The 16,323-nt window shown below is 46.3% G+C and overlaps 1 protein-coding gene across 1 annotated transcript; it reads left to right on the top strand.

Annotated features, from left to right (window-relative positions):
- The first annotated feature begins 2,403 nt into the window (after positions 1 to 2,403).
- On the top strand, positions 2,404 to 6,251 carry LOC118964878. Its single transcript, XM_036980273.1, has 3 exons — positions 2,404 to 2,436; positions 2,544 to 2,854; positions 3,266 to 6,251. Exons 1-3 carry the CDS (start codon positions 2,425 to 2,427, stop codon positions 4,467 to 4,469), a joined length of 1,527 nt encoding a protein of 508 aa, XP_036836168.1. The 5' UTR covers positions 2,404 to 2,424; the 3' UTR covers positions 4,470 to 6,251.
- The last annotated feature ends 10,072 nt before the right edge of the window (positions 6,252 to 16,323 follow it).

Raw genomic sequence — 16,323 nt, 5'->3', positions numbered from 1 at the left:
GTTGATATTAGAAAATAAGTATGATTGGAAGTTTAGGCAAGTAATTCCAATTGGGGAATTGTTGTGGGATGTTAGCATACCATATTGCGCGTGTAGCATTCGTGCCATGGAGGATTGTGCAGGCCGGCAGGTTGCTACAGGATCCTAGTATCATGTATGTTATAGGGATCAGATCTGGCTGACTTTTTCACCTGAACTGCTCATTGGCTGTCCATAATGAGCCCAGCGAGCAGGATGTGTAGCTGGGCTCTGCAATAATTAGCTCCCAGAGCAATTACAAATAACTATTCTTGTTTTAAAAGCGTCATTACAACTAGCAACATGACGGTCAGTCACCTCTAAGCAGGACTCAGTTGAAACGCAATGTGTTGGATTTGTCCATGTCTCGCTAAATTAACCTAGCTACCATAACAGCCGTGGAGAATTTATACTACAGTTTTAAGGGATCTCTCTGAAGGTTTTAGATGATACAGTGGTGCTTCGTCCTCTGGATGAAGAACCATACATCTCGGCTTGGCTTCATTGCATTATTATTTGGGGAACGTTGACATGCCATTTGTGTTGACGGATGGATGAAAATAATGTAATTATAGTATCGTTATACATAGGCTAGCAGGAAAATCCGCATGAGATATCCATAGAACTGAGCCCTGCTCCATTTCAGCACCATGCCGCGGTCTCAGGTGCTGCCCTGACGCGAAACATTTCAGCACCATGGCACTGTCCCCTGACGCCAAGAAACGTGTCAGCTCTATGCAGCGGACAGCTCCACAGTGCTGAAATAGTTAAAGCCCCCTTGAACGTCTGATTTGAAATTATTCTGCAAGTGGTTATAATTTATTGCACGTCCTAGTTTTGCAGCTTTACAACCTCAGAATTATAGCTAATGGATGGCAGCGAGTTACGTTTTTGTATATGGTGATGAATGACGATGCATGATAAACCATAAATTAAACGCAAAAACGTGCACTTAGACATATTTTCGTTTGGCAGAACTTTGACAAGCTTTGATTTGTTTTCTAATGAAATTGACAATTCATATAGACATTAGACTTAGGCCTAATTGTGACATCATGTGTGTATGACATCTTTGAAGAATGCTCTGGCTTCAGCCAATCGGAATCGAGTATTCAACAATGCTTTGGCATAATTCAAGGACGTTCATATTCACTTCAGTTGTCTGCCGATGGTTCACTGACGTTTTTTCAAAGGAGGTATTAGTATTTCCTCTAAACAGCCTACAACAATAAGCTACTCATCATGTCAGATGACAGCAAGGTATGGTTCATTTGCCTATTTTGAGTTTAGAGGAGAAATTACTAACAATAGTTTGATCCATGGCCTGAAATCTGACCACTATTGCCGTTTTGTTTGAAATAGGAGTGAATAAGTTGTTTCATAAAGTAACAACCTAGGACTGATATTGACCTCTTATTTATCCACCAGAGCGTGAAATGGGAGGATCCCCCGGATGACCAAAATAAGGTTGTGGAGACACATGAGACCAGCAAAGACAGGACAGGAGGCAAGGTAAGAAATATGCTGTCCTTTACACATGCTCTGCCTACTTAGGCACAGATATAGGATTAGTTTACTATCACTAAATCCTAGCCTTAAAGCATTAGGAGGAGATGCTACACTGACCTTAGATCTGCTATTAGACCTATAATCTGTTGTCATGTAGGCTAAACGTAAGTCCAGTGGCGGTGCCAAGAAGACTTCCGTGGAGGAGGACAGCAGCATTGGTGCAGGTCCGAGATTACTTCATGTTGGGTGCAGGTCGTGTTCAAATTCATCAGCACCGATCTGAGTAGATAGTATCTATATAGGTGAAAGCAATATAGTGGAGGCCCGCAGAGAGATGTGCTTTTACCTGTCCAGTGCAATCAAATCCCTAAAGGTGAAGGAAATTAGGGATCAAGTTCAGATTCAACTTTAGATTTCTCTTTGCGGTTTCCCAGAGTCTTCTCAGACACCCGGGTGTGGTTTCCGGGAAAGGGGATCTATCATTGAGCAGCTGGAGAAGGAGGCTCAGAGGACTCTAATGCCTTCTCTCAAGATTGGGACATGCTGTGCCCCAATCCTCCTCTCCTTCCTGAGGAGTCTAACTGATGAGCAAGTCCCATGTCTTTTTCCAACCTCACATACAACAACTCTGAATTTATTGTCATAGTGCACCTTCTAACCACAAATGGGATTTCAAACACTACACCTAACCCTAACATCACTGTAACCACACACCTAACTCTTCCTGTAAATCAAGAACAAAATATCTCATGGACTTGCTAATTGCTTAAATAAATACACGTTTATTTTCCCTGACATGGCTATCTAGTGACTCCACTAACTCAACACCAGTGTGCAGGTAAAATATGTTTCCTTCCTTTTCTTTTCTCTAGCCAATGGAGAGTGATTCAGCAGGGCATGAAAAATAATGTAAGTCTCTCCACATAAGGTTCTGGTCAAAAGTTGTGCGCTATATAGGGAATGGTGTCATGGAATTGCTTGATTGACAAAAACATTACTCTGTTTGTTGGCCATAGCTCACATTCGAGCAGCTCTCAATGCTGTGTCTGAAGATTGTTAAAGTCGTGACCCAGACAGCCCTCCGCATTCTCCTACCAGCGCTAGCTCGTATCATGGGGGTGAACCTGAGGAGTGGGGCAACCTCCCCAGAATCCCAGTGCTCTCTGACAGGGTCTGAGGATTCCTTAGGCGGTCTGGATGAGAGAGAGAAAAGGCTGCTGATCAGTGAGATGAACTACTGGACTAAGGAGAGGAGGAGGAATGGCAGTGCAGGATGCCGCCAAAAATCCACTCGCAGGACCTCATCACCATGCTGTTCGCCTAAGAGGTATGTTCACAGCAATATTTCAACATAATAATTGCAAGACCTGATCCATACTTATCATAAATTATTAACTTGGAATTCACACCTTGTAGTTTTAAGTTCTGGTCAGAAATGTTGCCACTGGGGGGGTGGGTCCAGGTGAAAGTCATTTTTAACTGGGTAAGCCATGAAGTCATCTATGAATAAATAGATCAGGTACATGCCTTTCAGAAATAATCATATTCTGATGTCGTACAAACATAAAAATCAGGCAAAAAATTGTGTCAATTTGCTTTTAGGCTTCTAGAACTAAGGTGGTATGAGAAGTAATCCATCATTGCTCTAATTTGGTTTTCAGGCTCACTAATGACCCAGATTAGATACAGTTGGTTACATTTGCATGGCTTAAGTGGTGATTGTGTGTTTATCTTCAAGGTCCCAGACCTCATTGCAGAGCTTGCCTGCAACTAGAGAGGCTCCCCTCATGGAGGAGCCTCTGAAGGCTCTTTTTGGGGTAACGGAAGAGAGCCTTCTGATATCCCTGGTTGAGGGTCACTCCAACCCCACCTCCTCCAGCTCCTCCGAGTTGAGCTGTGCTATCGTGGGGGAGGTGGTACACCAGCTTAACTCTGGCCTCTCAGTGGCCATTCAGGCCAGCCCGGGGAGTTGCCCCCCTATGGACAGTCAGGACATAGCAGCAGGCAAGGAGGTCATTCGGGTAGCCTCGGTTCAGATCCTGGCCGAGCTACAGAGCCAAACATCTGAGCCAGAGTGGGTAGGGTTTATCGAGCCCCTCATGGACCCTGTGACCGATGATGTGCTGGAGGCCATTGTCGGCACAATGGACAAAATGGCACAGGACTTCAACATCCTATTGGATCTGGCCAAGAAGATGACAATCTTGGGGTCTAAATTTCTGACCAATCTTCAATGTGACCTAGATGTTGAGTGTCCATCTGGGAAGGAAGGGACCACTCACTTTCTCAAAGAGACTGGATCCTCTACCAGTGTGGTGGCCAGAAAGATTCAGACCCTCTCTAGCCCCGACTTTCAGTCTAAAGCCCTGAAGGCGGTGAGCACCATCCTTACAAGGAAAGTCAGCAGCTCTTCTGGCATGGTTCCTTCCTCTAGGCCTTCTAGTGCTGCTCCTAGCCTTACTGAAGCCCCGCCGAATACCAGCTGCACAGCCCTGACATCTGTAACCTCCACTGCCACAGTGATTGTTAAGGCATTTGTGGGAGGCATGGAGACGATAGCATCATTTGAAGACACATGTGAAGCAGTTGATTGGCCAGTTCCTGTAAATGACCACAAAACAGGGTCTTCACAGAAGAGAACCTTCTCTCTAGCCGGCACACTCTATGGCCGTATACGAGCAAAGCTGAGGGACCTTTTAACTCTAGCCGCTCGAGAAGAAGGTGTGGCTAAGGATGCTTCTCTTCGGGAGTCTTCAGACACCCTGGAAAAGGCAACTGTTTCAACTGTTGAGGTCCAGTTACCCAGCACCGAACACAGTAGAGTTCCCAGAGAGAGCCAACCAATACCAGCTCTCTGTCTCTCCAATCTGGATACCAGTACTCAAGAAGTTCTTAGCAGTGTTTTTTCCATCTACAAGTCAGTTATCAAAAGTGGAGAATAAATCCTTAACCGTTGTCAGTTCATCTGATGAGTCCCTAGAGGCTTGTTGGTTTGTTGATGGTGTCCTATCAAAGCTTGATGACTATACTATTTCCCAGTCACCCTCACCCAATGAAGACTTGAGCGTGAGTACTCAATATTCTCAACTGAGCTCAGAAGAGAGTGTCAGAATCACAGAGTCCTCAACTAGTCTGATTCAGAGCATTAAGAAGCTCTCTAGCAATGACTTTCAGACTCAGGCAGAAGAGGCAGTGAGTAAAGTGCTGATGAGATCCAGTCATTCCTTTATCACACAGATCAGCCATACTGGTCTTCAGAAAAGTCTGCAGGCTGGCTTATCATCTAGCTCACCATCAGAGATCCATGTCCTTTCAGAATCCATGTCCTCCATGTCCTCTGAGAATACAGCCTCTGGATTAGTGGAAACCTTTGTCAAAGGAATGGCGACTATTTTCCAGAAAAATGAGTCCACTGACACTGTGCTACTGGAAAGAAGTGGGAGAGTTTCACAGTGCTCCCACGGGGGCTCCCAACTGGATGATACTGAATTGAGTGTTAAAATATCAGAGGAGAAGCTTTGGTCAACAGCTAAGAACATCTGCGTCAGTATGAAGAACACACTTAAGGATTTCTTCACAGGGCTGAAGCCATCCGGATCCGAAAGGACAGAAATGGCTTCTTCCAAAGAGACCCTTGGGGAAATCCTGGTTGCTATCCAGAGTGAAATCTCAAACTTCGGGCGAATGAAGGATTCCAGGGAGCTCCTTCAGATCAATGATATGGTAGGAACTATGCTGAAGGAGATTGAGAAAAGTGAGGATGACAGTGAACAAGTCTGCCAAGACATCCCTCGAACCTGTTCATCTTTATCCACTTCTTTAAATGGTCGTAGTTCCTTGTCCAGCTCTTCAAAGGGTCCTAGGTCAGAGTGTGAGTTAGAGATCAACCTCCCTGGCACTCCCATCCCTGACGAAGTGCCTTTTGATCTGACCTGCCCCATCGTCAGGAGCTCCTGCATCGACACCAGGGACTCTAAAATGCCAGAGATTTCTACAAGTGACCTAAAGACAAAGATGATGGCACACACAGATGAACCCCTGCATTGTAACAGTCCAATGACTGACAGCAGCCGACCACCGAGTGCTAAAGTCTCTTTTCGATCCTCAACTCCGTCTTTCACCAGCAAGGGAACCTCTTTGGTACCAAAGGGAGAGGGTATTGACATTGAAGAGAAGGAGGTGTGTATCCCCAGCAGCTCTGGCCATCTGAGGGAGCTCTTAATCATCCCGGACATCAGCAGTGCCACTACATTCCCACTGCAGTACTTGATGGACTCCAGCAAAGATGATGGCATCTGTTTTGTCACCATACTGGTGATAAGGTTGCTATCGGAGATCAGACCCTCAGCCCTAGATGGACCCTCCCAACAGGCAGCAGATCTGACAGAAACATCTCAGCAACTCATCAGACAAGTCCTGTCTGAGTTCTGTGCTGTATCTAGATTATCCAGGACACAGGCATATTCCCAGAACCTGAACATCCAAAGGGTGTTCAGAGGTGTACATAAAAACCTCATGGAGGAGTTTGGCTCTTATAACACCCTGCAAGCTGCTATGTCCTCCCAAGACCCTGCATTTGACAGAGTCCTGGTAAAGTCCTTGACCCAGCAGCTGGTACAGGGATGCAAGGAGGCGTCAAGACCAGCTTCTGCTGCAACAAACCCATCAGACCAGGCTGAGACGGAGAGGGGGGCTGAGCAGAAAGCAAGAAGGAGCTTCCTTTGCTTTTCAATGACCAAACTCAGGATCAACTTCAAGGTATAGCAGGGAGTTAGCATTTGTTTTTTGTTCCAGTTAGGTGCTGATGTTATTGATGTGGCTATGATAAGACAAATACATTAAATAAATGTTTTATTCATCACTAAATTGTTGCCTTGGATTCAGAAGTGTTCCATTTATTTATTCTCTGTACCATTTTCTTTACCTTTCTTCTGTTAGCGTTCCAAGAGAGGAAACAAAAAGGACTGCCATTCAGTCCAAGACCAGACTGAGATTCCCTCTACTGATGGACATTGCATAGGTAAGGATGTTTTAGAGCTCTGCTATAGCTTGTAGTTTTGTTTAGGTGTGTGTCAGAAACATAGGAATGCCTACCAAACTCATAGCACTGTTATTTTTCAATGTTACTATACTGCATCTCTCTCTCTCTCTCTCTCTCTCTCTCTCTCTCTCTCTCTCTCTCTCTCTCTCTCTCTCTCTCTCTCTCTCTCTCTCTCTCTCTCTCTCTCTCTCTCTCTCTCTCTCTCTCTCTCTCTCTCTCTCTCTCTCTCTCTCTCTCTCTCTTACCCCATCCATTTCTCTTGTGTTTCTAGCTCCAGTTGGAGAGGGTTCTCCCTCCATATCTCAGCCTGTCAAAAAGCATTGGGCCAGTAACTGAAAGGTTGCTAGGTCAGATCCCTGAGCTGGCCATGTAAAAATATGTCGTTCTGTTCCTGAACAAGGTAGTTAACCCACTGTTCCTAAGCTGTCATTTAAGAAAAACACATAGAGGAGAATTAGCTATCTGCAGCTAGATCAACCCTCTGAGATGCTTTCTATATTTTTTTTCTATATTTTTTATTTCACCTTTATTTAACCAGGTAGGCAAGTTGAGAACAAGTTCTCATTTACAATTGCGACCTGGCCAAGATAAAGCAAAGCAGTTCGACACATACAACGACACAGAGTTACACATGGAGTAAAACAAACATACAGTCAATAATACAGTATAAACAAGTCTATATACGATGTGAGCAAATAAGGTGAGATAAGGGAGGTAAAGGCAAAAAAAAGCCATGGTGGCAAAGTAAATACAATATAGCAAGTAAAACACTGGAATGGTAGATTTGCAGTGGAAGAATGTGCAAAGTAGAAGTAAAAAATAATGGGGTGCAAAGGAGCTAAATAAATAAATAAAATAAATACAGTAGGGAAAGAGGTAGTTGATTGGGCTAAATTATAGGTGGGCTATGTACAGGTGCAGTAATCTGTGAGCTGCTCTGACAGTTGGTGCTTAAAGCTAGTGAGGAAGATAAGTGTTTCCAGTTTCAGAGATTTTTGTAGTTCGTTCCAGTCATTGGCAGCAGAGAACTGGAAGGAGAGGTGGCCAAAGAAATAATTGGTTTTGGGGGTGACTAGAGAGATATACCTGCTGGAGCGCATGCTACAGGTGGGTGATGATCCCAGCGAGCTGAGATAAGGGGGGACTTTACCTAGCAGGGTCTTGTAGATGACATGGAGCCAGTGGGTTTGGCGACGAGTATGAAGCGAGGGCCAGCCAATGAGAGCGTACAGGTCGCAATGATGGGTAGTATATGGGGCTTTGGTGACAAAACAGATTGCACTGTGATAGACTGCATCCAATTTGTTGAGTAGGGTATTGGAGGCTATTTTGTAAATGACATCGCCAAAGTCGAGGATTGGTAGGATGGTCAGTTTTACAAGGGTATGTTTGGCAGCATGAGTGAAGGATGCTTTGTTGCGAAATAGGAAGCCAATTCTAGATTTAACTTTGGATTGGAGATGTTTGATGTGGGTCTGGAAGGAGAGTTTACAGTCTAACCAGACACCTAGGTATTTGTAGTTGTCCACGTATTCTAAGTCAGAGCCGTCCAGAGTAGTGATGTTGGACAGGCGGGCAGGTGCAGGCAGCGATCGGTTGAAGAGCATGCATTTAGTTTTACTTGTATTTAAGAGCAATTGGCGGCCACGGAAGGAGAGTTGTATGGCATTGAAGCTTGCCTGGAGGCCTGTCAACACAGTGTCCAAAGAAGGGCCAGCGACTCACCAGCAGCAAGAGCGACATCATTGATGTATACAGAGAAGAGAGTCGGTCCAAGAAATGAACCCTGTGGCACCCCCATAGAGACTGCCAGAGGTCCGGACAGCAGACCCTCCGATTTGACACACTGACCTCTATCAGAGAAGTAGTTGGTGAACCAGGCGAGGCAATCATTTGAGAAACCAAGGCTGTCGAGTCTGCCGATGAGGATGTGGTGATTGACAGATTCGAAAGCCTTGGCCAGATCAATGAATACGGCTGCACAGTAATGTTTCTTATCGATGGCGGTTAAGATATTGTTTAGGACCTTGAGCGTGGCTGAGGTGCACCCATGACCAGCTCTGAAACCAGATTGCATAGCAGAGAAGGTATGGTGAGATTCTATTGTTTTCATACTGTTTTTATTTATATACTTTTCTGCTCGTTTGCTCACCAGTATCTTTACCTGCACATGACCAGATTATCATTTATCACTCCAGTGTTTATCTGCTAAGTTGTAATTATTCGCCTACCTCCTCATGCCTTTTGCACACAATGTATATAGACTCTTTTTTTCTTTTTTTTCTACTGTGTTATTGACTTGTTTATTGTTTACTCCATGTGTAACTCTGTGTTGTTGTCTGTTCACACTGCTATACTTTATCTTGGCCAGGTCGCAGTTGTATATGAGAATTTAATCTCAACTAGCCTACCTGGTTAAATAAAGGTGAAATAAAATAAAAATAAAAATCAGGCACTTTTTTTCAGAAAACCGATGGCAGCGTCTATCATTGCTCTTCTACCATCTATCCCATGTCTGCACCTCCCTCTTCCATCAAAAACAAATTACCTGGTTAAAGTTAGTTAGGCTAGGGGTTAGGGTTAAGGTTAAAGTTAAGTTTAGGAGTTAGGTTAAAGGGTTATGGTTAGAGTTAGGGGAAGGGTTAGCTAACATGCTAAGTAGTTACAAAGTAGCTAAAAAGTAGTAAGTAGTTGAAAGTTTGCTAATTAGCTAAAGTCCTCTGTGATGAGATTCAAAATCATAACCTTTGGATCGTTAGACATCCGTGTTATACTGTATGCCCACCCCTCCACCCTAACCAACCACCCTACTTTCGTTTTTGCCTTAAATAACCATTTGTCTTATATAACCATACCAAACATAACATACTAATTTGAGTGTCCCGGATTTACATTTACTATGTTACGTCTAGTCTATGAGATCAGGCTGATCACAGACATGAACAGAGTAACAGGTCATTGTAGTTATGAGTGTGAGGGATTGGAGGATTTCAATGTGGGTGAATGCAGAGCTAAGCATGAAGGGTTTTTGTGGCGTGACATAAAACCAGAAACCACAGCACAGAGGAAACCTCTGAGGGTCATAATGGCTGGTCCCATTAAACCTGGGGGAGGAGGAGTTTGAGCAGACCTCAGAGGACAGGAGCTGTCATGGTGTTAAGGACAGTAGATGAATCACCACACTTTTTTGCTCTTGTTCCCTGTGTGTGTGTGTGTGTGTGTGTGTGTGTGTGTTTGACAGAGGTAGAAAGTGATGAAATACAGAATTGTGCGTTCGTTTGTTGTAGCATTTTATTATTGTAATAGATCATTTTCATCCCTAACTTTTTAAGAATGAGGCAAGATGAAGTCAAATTTCTCAAACAAGAAACATGGTTGACTGTTTCCCTTCAGTCGATTTCTCATTCTCTTGTAAAATAGCAATGACGCAAGCGCTCTGATCTAGAAGCCAGTGAAAGCGAGAGGTTTTACAGCTAGTTTGTTCAGCTCAGGAAGGCCCCACGGCAGCACTTTGGAGTGTAGCATTGTGTTTTGATATCCTCATCTCCTTTGACAGTGTCTCCCGCATTCCGACAGAGCAGATAAAGCAGTACTGGGTAGAGCTGGTGGGGCTTTCAGAGTCAGTTTCATCTTTCTGCTCAGGCACAGGGCAGGCATCCTATGAACTGTTTATCTCAGGAGTGCCTGATTTACCTCTGAACGGTGTCAAATGTGAGAGAAAGTGGGATCCGGGTGTTTTTTTACCGTTGTATGGATGTCTCTCTTTGACGAAGAAAAGCCTTGCCAATGAGAACCTTATTCCAGTCAGAGAGATATTATCAATATTTGTGTTGACACATACCCTACTGCTTCAGTCAGGATAGCATCACGGCTGGGGATTTGTTGTCATCTGTCTGAGACTGAGATACTGGTTGAGCAGAATACATTTAGAGGTACATTGGGAAGAAAATCCTGCATGTAGGAAAAAGCCCACCCTGTGGGTGTCACAACTTCTGCGGTAGGGGGAGATGCGGCGTTGGACGATTTTGAGGAGTTCACCCGCTGTTTCCGGACAGTATTCGACCACCCACCCAAGGGCAGAGCGGCGGGTGAGCGCCTCTACCATCTTAGGCAGGAGATGAGGAGCGCCCAGAAGTTTGCGCTGGAGTTTAAGGACCCTGGCTGCCGGCGCTGGATGGAGCAACAGGGCCCTGATCGACAATTACCACTGTAGTCTACGTGAGGACCTCCATCGGGAGCTGGTCTGCAGAGACACCACCCTCAACTTCGACCAGCTGGTGGACCTGTCCATCCGGCTGGACAACCTGCTGGCTACTCGCGGACGTCCAGATCGGGGTCTGGTTGTTCCATCCTCCCGCACACCCTCTCCGATACCCATGGAGCTGGGAGGTGCGGTGCGCAGGGAGACCGGAGGGGGTTCCCTCTCGTGCACCATATGTGGCCGCAGAGGTCACACTGCTGGTCGGTGCCAGGTTGGTTCCTCTGGGAATCGAGGTAGCAGGCAGGGCACTCTGGCGTCACCCCAGGTGAGTAGGCACCATTCTCATCCAGAGCCCTCTATTGCACATATGTTTGTCTCTGTTACTTTTCTGAATTTTCCCTGCGTTCCCAGCATACGGTGCTAGTAGATTCAGGCGTGGCTAGGAATTTCCTTAATAAAGGATTAGCTCATAGTTTAGGGATCCCCATTGTTCCTGTGCATATGCCTTTCCCCGTTCATGCCTTAGATAGTCGACCATTAGGGTCAGGGTTTATCAGGGAGGCAACCGCTCCTTTGAGTATGATAACGCAGGGGGGTCACAGGGAAAAGTATTTTTCTTATATGTTCTCCTGCGTATTCCGTGGTGCTTGGCCTACCCTGGTTACCTTGTCATAACCCCACTGTTTCTTGGCCACAGAGGGCTCTCACGGGGTGGTCAAGAGAGTGCTCAGGTAGGTGTTTAGGGGTTTCCGTTGGTGCTACTACGGTGGAAAGTCCAGACCAGGTCTCCACCGTGCGCATTCCCCCAGAATATGCCAATTTGGTTCTCGCCTCCTGTAAAGGGAAGGCGACTCAATTACCACCCCATCGACGGGGGGATTGTGCGATAGATCTCCTGGTAGACACTGCACTTCCCAGGAGTCACGTGTATCCCCTGTCGCAAGCAGAGACGGTGGCTATGGAGACATATGTCTCCGAATCCCTGCGTCAGGGGTACATTCAGCCCTCCATTTCACCTGTCTCCTCGAGTTTCTTTTTTGTGAAGAAGAAGGATGGAGGTTTGTGCCTGTGCATTGATTATAAAAAAAATCAATAAAATCAATGAAATCACGGTGAGGTATAGTTACCCGCTACCTCTTATTGCTATGGCGATTGAGTCAATGCACAGGGCTCGCTTCTTCAATAAACTGGATCTCAGGAGTGCGTACAATCTGGTACGTATTCGGAAGGGAGAAGAGCATAAGACGCATTTAATACCACCTCAGGGCATTATGAGTACCTCGTCATGCCGTATGGGTTGCAGCCGTGCGTAATTAGCCGACTCCCACCACGGTAAAGGAGGTGCAGTGATTTTTTGAGTTTGCCAACTACTACCGGAGGTTTATCCGGGGCGCCAAACAATGAACATGCACCTGTAGAATGGTCGTTAAGACACTAACAGCTTACAGATGGTAGGCAATTCAGGTCACAGTTATGAAAACTTAGGACACTAAAGAGGCCTTTCTACTGACTCTGAAAATCACCAAAAGAAAGATGCCCAGGGTCCCTGCTCATCTGCGTGAACATGCCTTAGGCATGCTGCAAGGAGGCATGAGTACTGCAGATGTGGCCAGGGCAATAAATTGCAATGTTCGTAGTGTGAGACGCCAAAGACAGCGCTACAGGGAGACAGGACGGACAGCTGATGGTCCTCGCAGTGGCAGACCACGTGTAACACCTGCACAGACCACGTGTAACAACACCCGCATCGGTACATGCGAACATAACACCTGCGGGACAGGTACAGGATGGCAACAACAACTGCCCGAGTTACACCAGGAAAGCACAATCCCTCCATCAGTGCTCAGACTGAATAGACTGAATAATAGGCTGAGAGAGGTTGGACTGGGGGCTTGTAGGCCTGTTGTAAGGCAGGTCCTCACCAGACATCACCGGCAACAACGTCACCTATAGGCACAAACCCACCGTCGCTGGACCAGACAGGACTGGCAAAAAGTGTTCTTCACTGCGAGTCACGGTTTTGTCTCACCAGGAGTGATGGTCGGATTTGCGTTTATCGTCGAAAGAATGAGCGTTACAGAGGCCTGTACTCTGGAGCTGGATCGATTTGGAGTTGGAGGGTCCGTCATGGGCTGGGGCGGTGTGTCACGGAATCATTGGACTGAGCTTGTTGTCATTGCAGGCAATCTCAATGCTGTGTGTTACAGGGAAGACATCCTCCTCCCTCATGTGGTACCCTTCCTGCAGGCTCATCCTGACATGACCCTGCAGCATGACAATGCCACCACGCACAGACCGAACAGTATGGCTGATTTCCTACAAGACAGGAATGTCAGTGTTTTGCCATGGCCAGCAAAGAGCCCGGATCTCAATCCCATTGAGCATGTCTAGGACCTGTTGGATCGGATGGAGAGGACAGGGCCATTCCCCCCTAGAAATGTCTGGGATCTTGCAGGTGCCTTGGTGGAAGAGTGGGGTAACATCTCACAGGAATAACTGGCAAGTCTGGTGCAGTCCATGAGGAGGAAATGCACTGCAGTACTTAATGCTGATGGTAGCCACACCAGATACTGACTGTTACTTTTGATTTTGCCCTTCTCCTTTCGTTCAGGGACACATTATTCAATTTCTGTTCGTCACATATCTGTGGAACTTATTCAGTTTGTCTCAGTTTTTGAATCTTATGTTCGTACAAATATTTACACGTGTTACGTTTGCTGAAAATAATTGCAGTTGACAGTGAGAGAACATACACACACACACACACACACACACACACACACACACACACACACACACACACACACACACACACACACGTTCCTATGCTTCCTGGCTGATGTTTTGGTCACTTTTGAATGCTGGCGGTGCTTTCACTCTAGTGGTAGCATGAGACGGAGTCTACAACCCACACAAGTGGCTCAGGTAGTGCAGCTCATCCTGGATGGAAAAATCAATGCGAGCTGTGGCAAGAAGGTTTGCTGTGTCTGTCAGCGTAGTGTCCAGAGCATGGATGCGCTACCAGGAGACAGGCCAGTACATCAGGAGACGTGGAGGAGGCCGTAGGAGGGCAACAACCCAGCAGCGGGACCGCTACCACCGCCTTTGTGCAAGGAGGAGCACTGCCAGAGCCCTGCAAAATGACCTCCAGCAGGCCACAAATGTGCATGTGTCTGCTCAAACGGTCAGAAACAGACTCCATGAGGGTGGTATGAGGGCTCGATGTCCACAGGTGGGGGTTGTGCTTACAGCCCAACACCGTGCAGGACGTTTGGCATATGCCAGAGAACACCAAGATTGGCAAATTCGCCACTGGCGCCCTGTGCTCTTCACAGATGAAAGCAGGTTCACACTGAGCACGTGACAGACGTGACAGAGTCTGGAGACGCCGTGGAGAACGTTCTGCTGCCTGCAACATCCTCTAGCATGACCGGTTTGGCGATGGGTCAGTCATGGTGTGGGGTGGCATTTCTTTGGGGGGGCGCACAGCCCTCCATGTGCTCACCAGAGGTAGCTTGACTGCCATTAGGTACCGAGATGAGATCCTCAGACCCCTTGTGAGACCATATGCTGGTGCGGTTGGCCCTGGGTTCCTCCTAATGCAAGACAATGCTAGACCTCATGTGGCTGGAGTGTGTCAGCAGTTCCTGCAATAGGAAGGCATTGATGCTATGGACTGGCCCGCCCGTTCCCCAGACCTGAATCCAATTGAGCACATTTGTCCAATTGGGACATCATGTCTCGCTCCATCCACCAACGCCACGTTGCACCACAGACTGTCCAGGAGTTGGCGGATGCTTTAGTCCAGGTCTGGGAGGAGATCCCTCAGGAGACCATCCGCCACCTCATCAGGAGCATGCCCAGGCGTTGTAGGGAGGTCATACAGGCACGTGGAGGCCACACACACTACTGAGCCTCATTTTGACTTGTTTTAAGGACATTACATCAAAGTTGGATCAGCCTGTAGTGTGGTTTTCCACTTTAATTTTGAGTGTGACTCCAAATCCAGACCTCCATGGGTTGATACATTTGATTTCCATTGATAATTTTTGTGTGATTTTGTTGTCACCACATTCAACTATGTAAAGAAAAAAGTATTTAATAAGAATATTTCATTCATTCAGATCTAGGATGTGTTATTTTAGTGTTCCCTTTCTTTTTTTGAGCAGTGTACATACATACATACATACATACATACATACATACAGTGGGGCAAAAAAGTATTTAGTCAGCCACCAATTGTGCACGTTCTCCCACTTAAAAAGATGAGAGAGGCCTGTAATTTAAATCAAAGGTACACTTCAACTATGACAGACAAAATGAGAAAAGAAAATCCAGAAAATCACATTGTAGGATTTTTTATGAATTTATTTGCAAATTATGGTGGAAAATAAGTATTTGGTCACCTACAAACAAGCAAGATTTCTGGCTCTCACAGACCTGCAACTTCTTCTTTAAGAGGCTCCTCTGTCCTCCACTCATTACCTGTATTAATGGCACCTGTTTGAACTTATCAGTATAAAAGACACCTGTCCACAACCTCAAACAGTCACACTCCAAACTCCACTATGGCCAAGACCAAAGAGCTGTCAAAGGACACCAGAAGCAAAATTGTAGACCTGCACCAGGCTGGGAAGACTGAATCTGCAATAGGTAAGCAGCTTGGTTTGAAGAAATCAACTGTGGGAGCAAATATTAGGAAATGGAAGGCATACAAAACCACTGATCTGGGGCTCCATGCAAGATCTCACCCCGATCTCACAAGAACGGTGAGCAAAAATCCAGGAACCACACGGGGGGACCTAGTGAATGACCTGCAGAGAGCTGGGACCAAAGTAACAAAACCTACCATCAGCAAGGGCATTGAAGATGAAACGTGGCTGGGTCTTTCAGTATGACAATGATCCCAAACACACCGCCCGGGCAACAAAGGAGTGGCTTCGTAAGAAGCATTTCAAGGTCCTGGAGTGGCTTAGCCAGTCTCCAGATCTCAACCCCATAGAAAATCTTTGGAGGGAGTTGAAAGTCTGTGTTGCCCAGCAACAGCCCCAAAACATCACTGCTCTAGAGGAGATCTGCATGGAGGAATGGGCCAAAATACCAGCAACAGTGTGTGAAAACCTTGTGAAGACTTACAGAAAACGTTTGACCTCTGTCATTGCAAAAGTATTGAGATACACTTTTGTTATTGACCAAATACTTATTTTTCACCAAAATTTCAAATAAATTCATTAAAAATCCTACAATTTCTCATTTTGTCTGTCATAGTTGATTTAATGTGACCCTCTTCCTGTCTCGTAACAGATCCAGCCCCTGACGGTTGCCCTGACCCAGACTACATCCCCAGGTCCAGATGATTCCAGCAGGCACAGCCCAGGTGGTTCAGCAGAGGCTCCTCCAGCAGCAGGTGGTGACTGCAGCTGCCTTGTTTCAGATACAGACCCCCACTCCTCACAGCCCGGCCCAACAGGCCCCAGTTTCCGCTGCAGCAGAGTCCCCAGTACAGCAGCAGCCGGCCAAGGGCCAGGCTCGCGGAGGGGCCATGAGGGGCAAG

This window comes from Oncorhynchus mykiss, chromosome 6, assembly GCF_013265735.2.
Source record: "Oncorhynchus mykiss isolate Arlee chromosome 6, USDA_OmykA_1.1, whole genome shotgun sequence".
NCBI lineage: Eukaryota > Metazoa > Chordata > Actinopteri > Salmoniformes > Salmonidae > Oncorhynchus > Oncorhynchus mykiss.
This window is presented reverse-complemented; position numbering and strand designations above follow the sequence as displayed.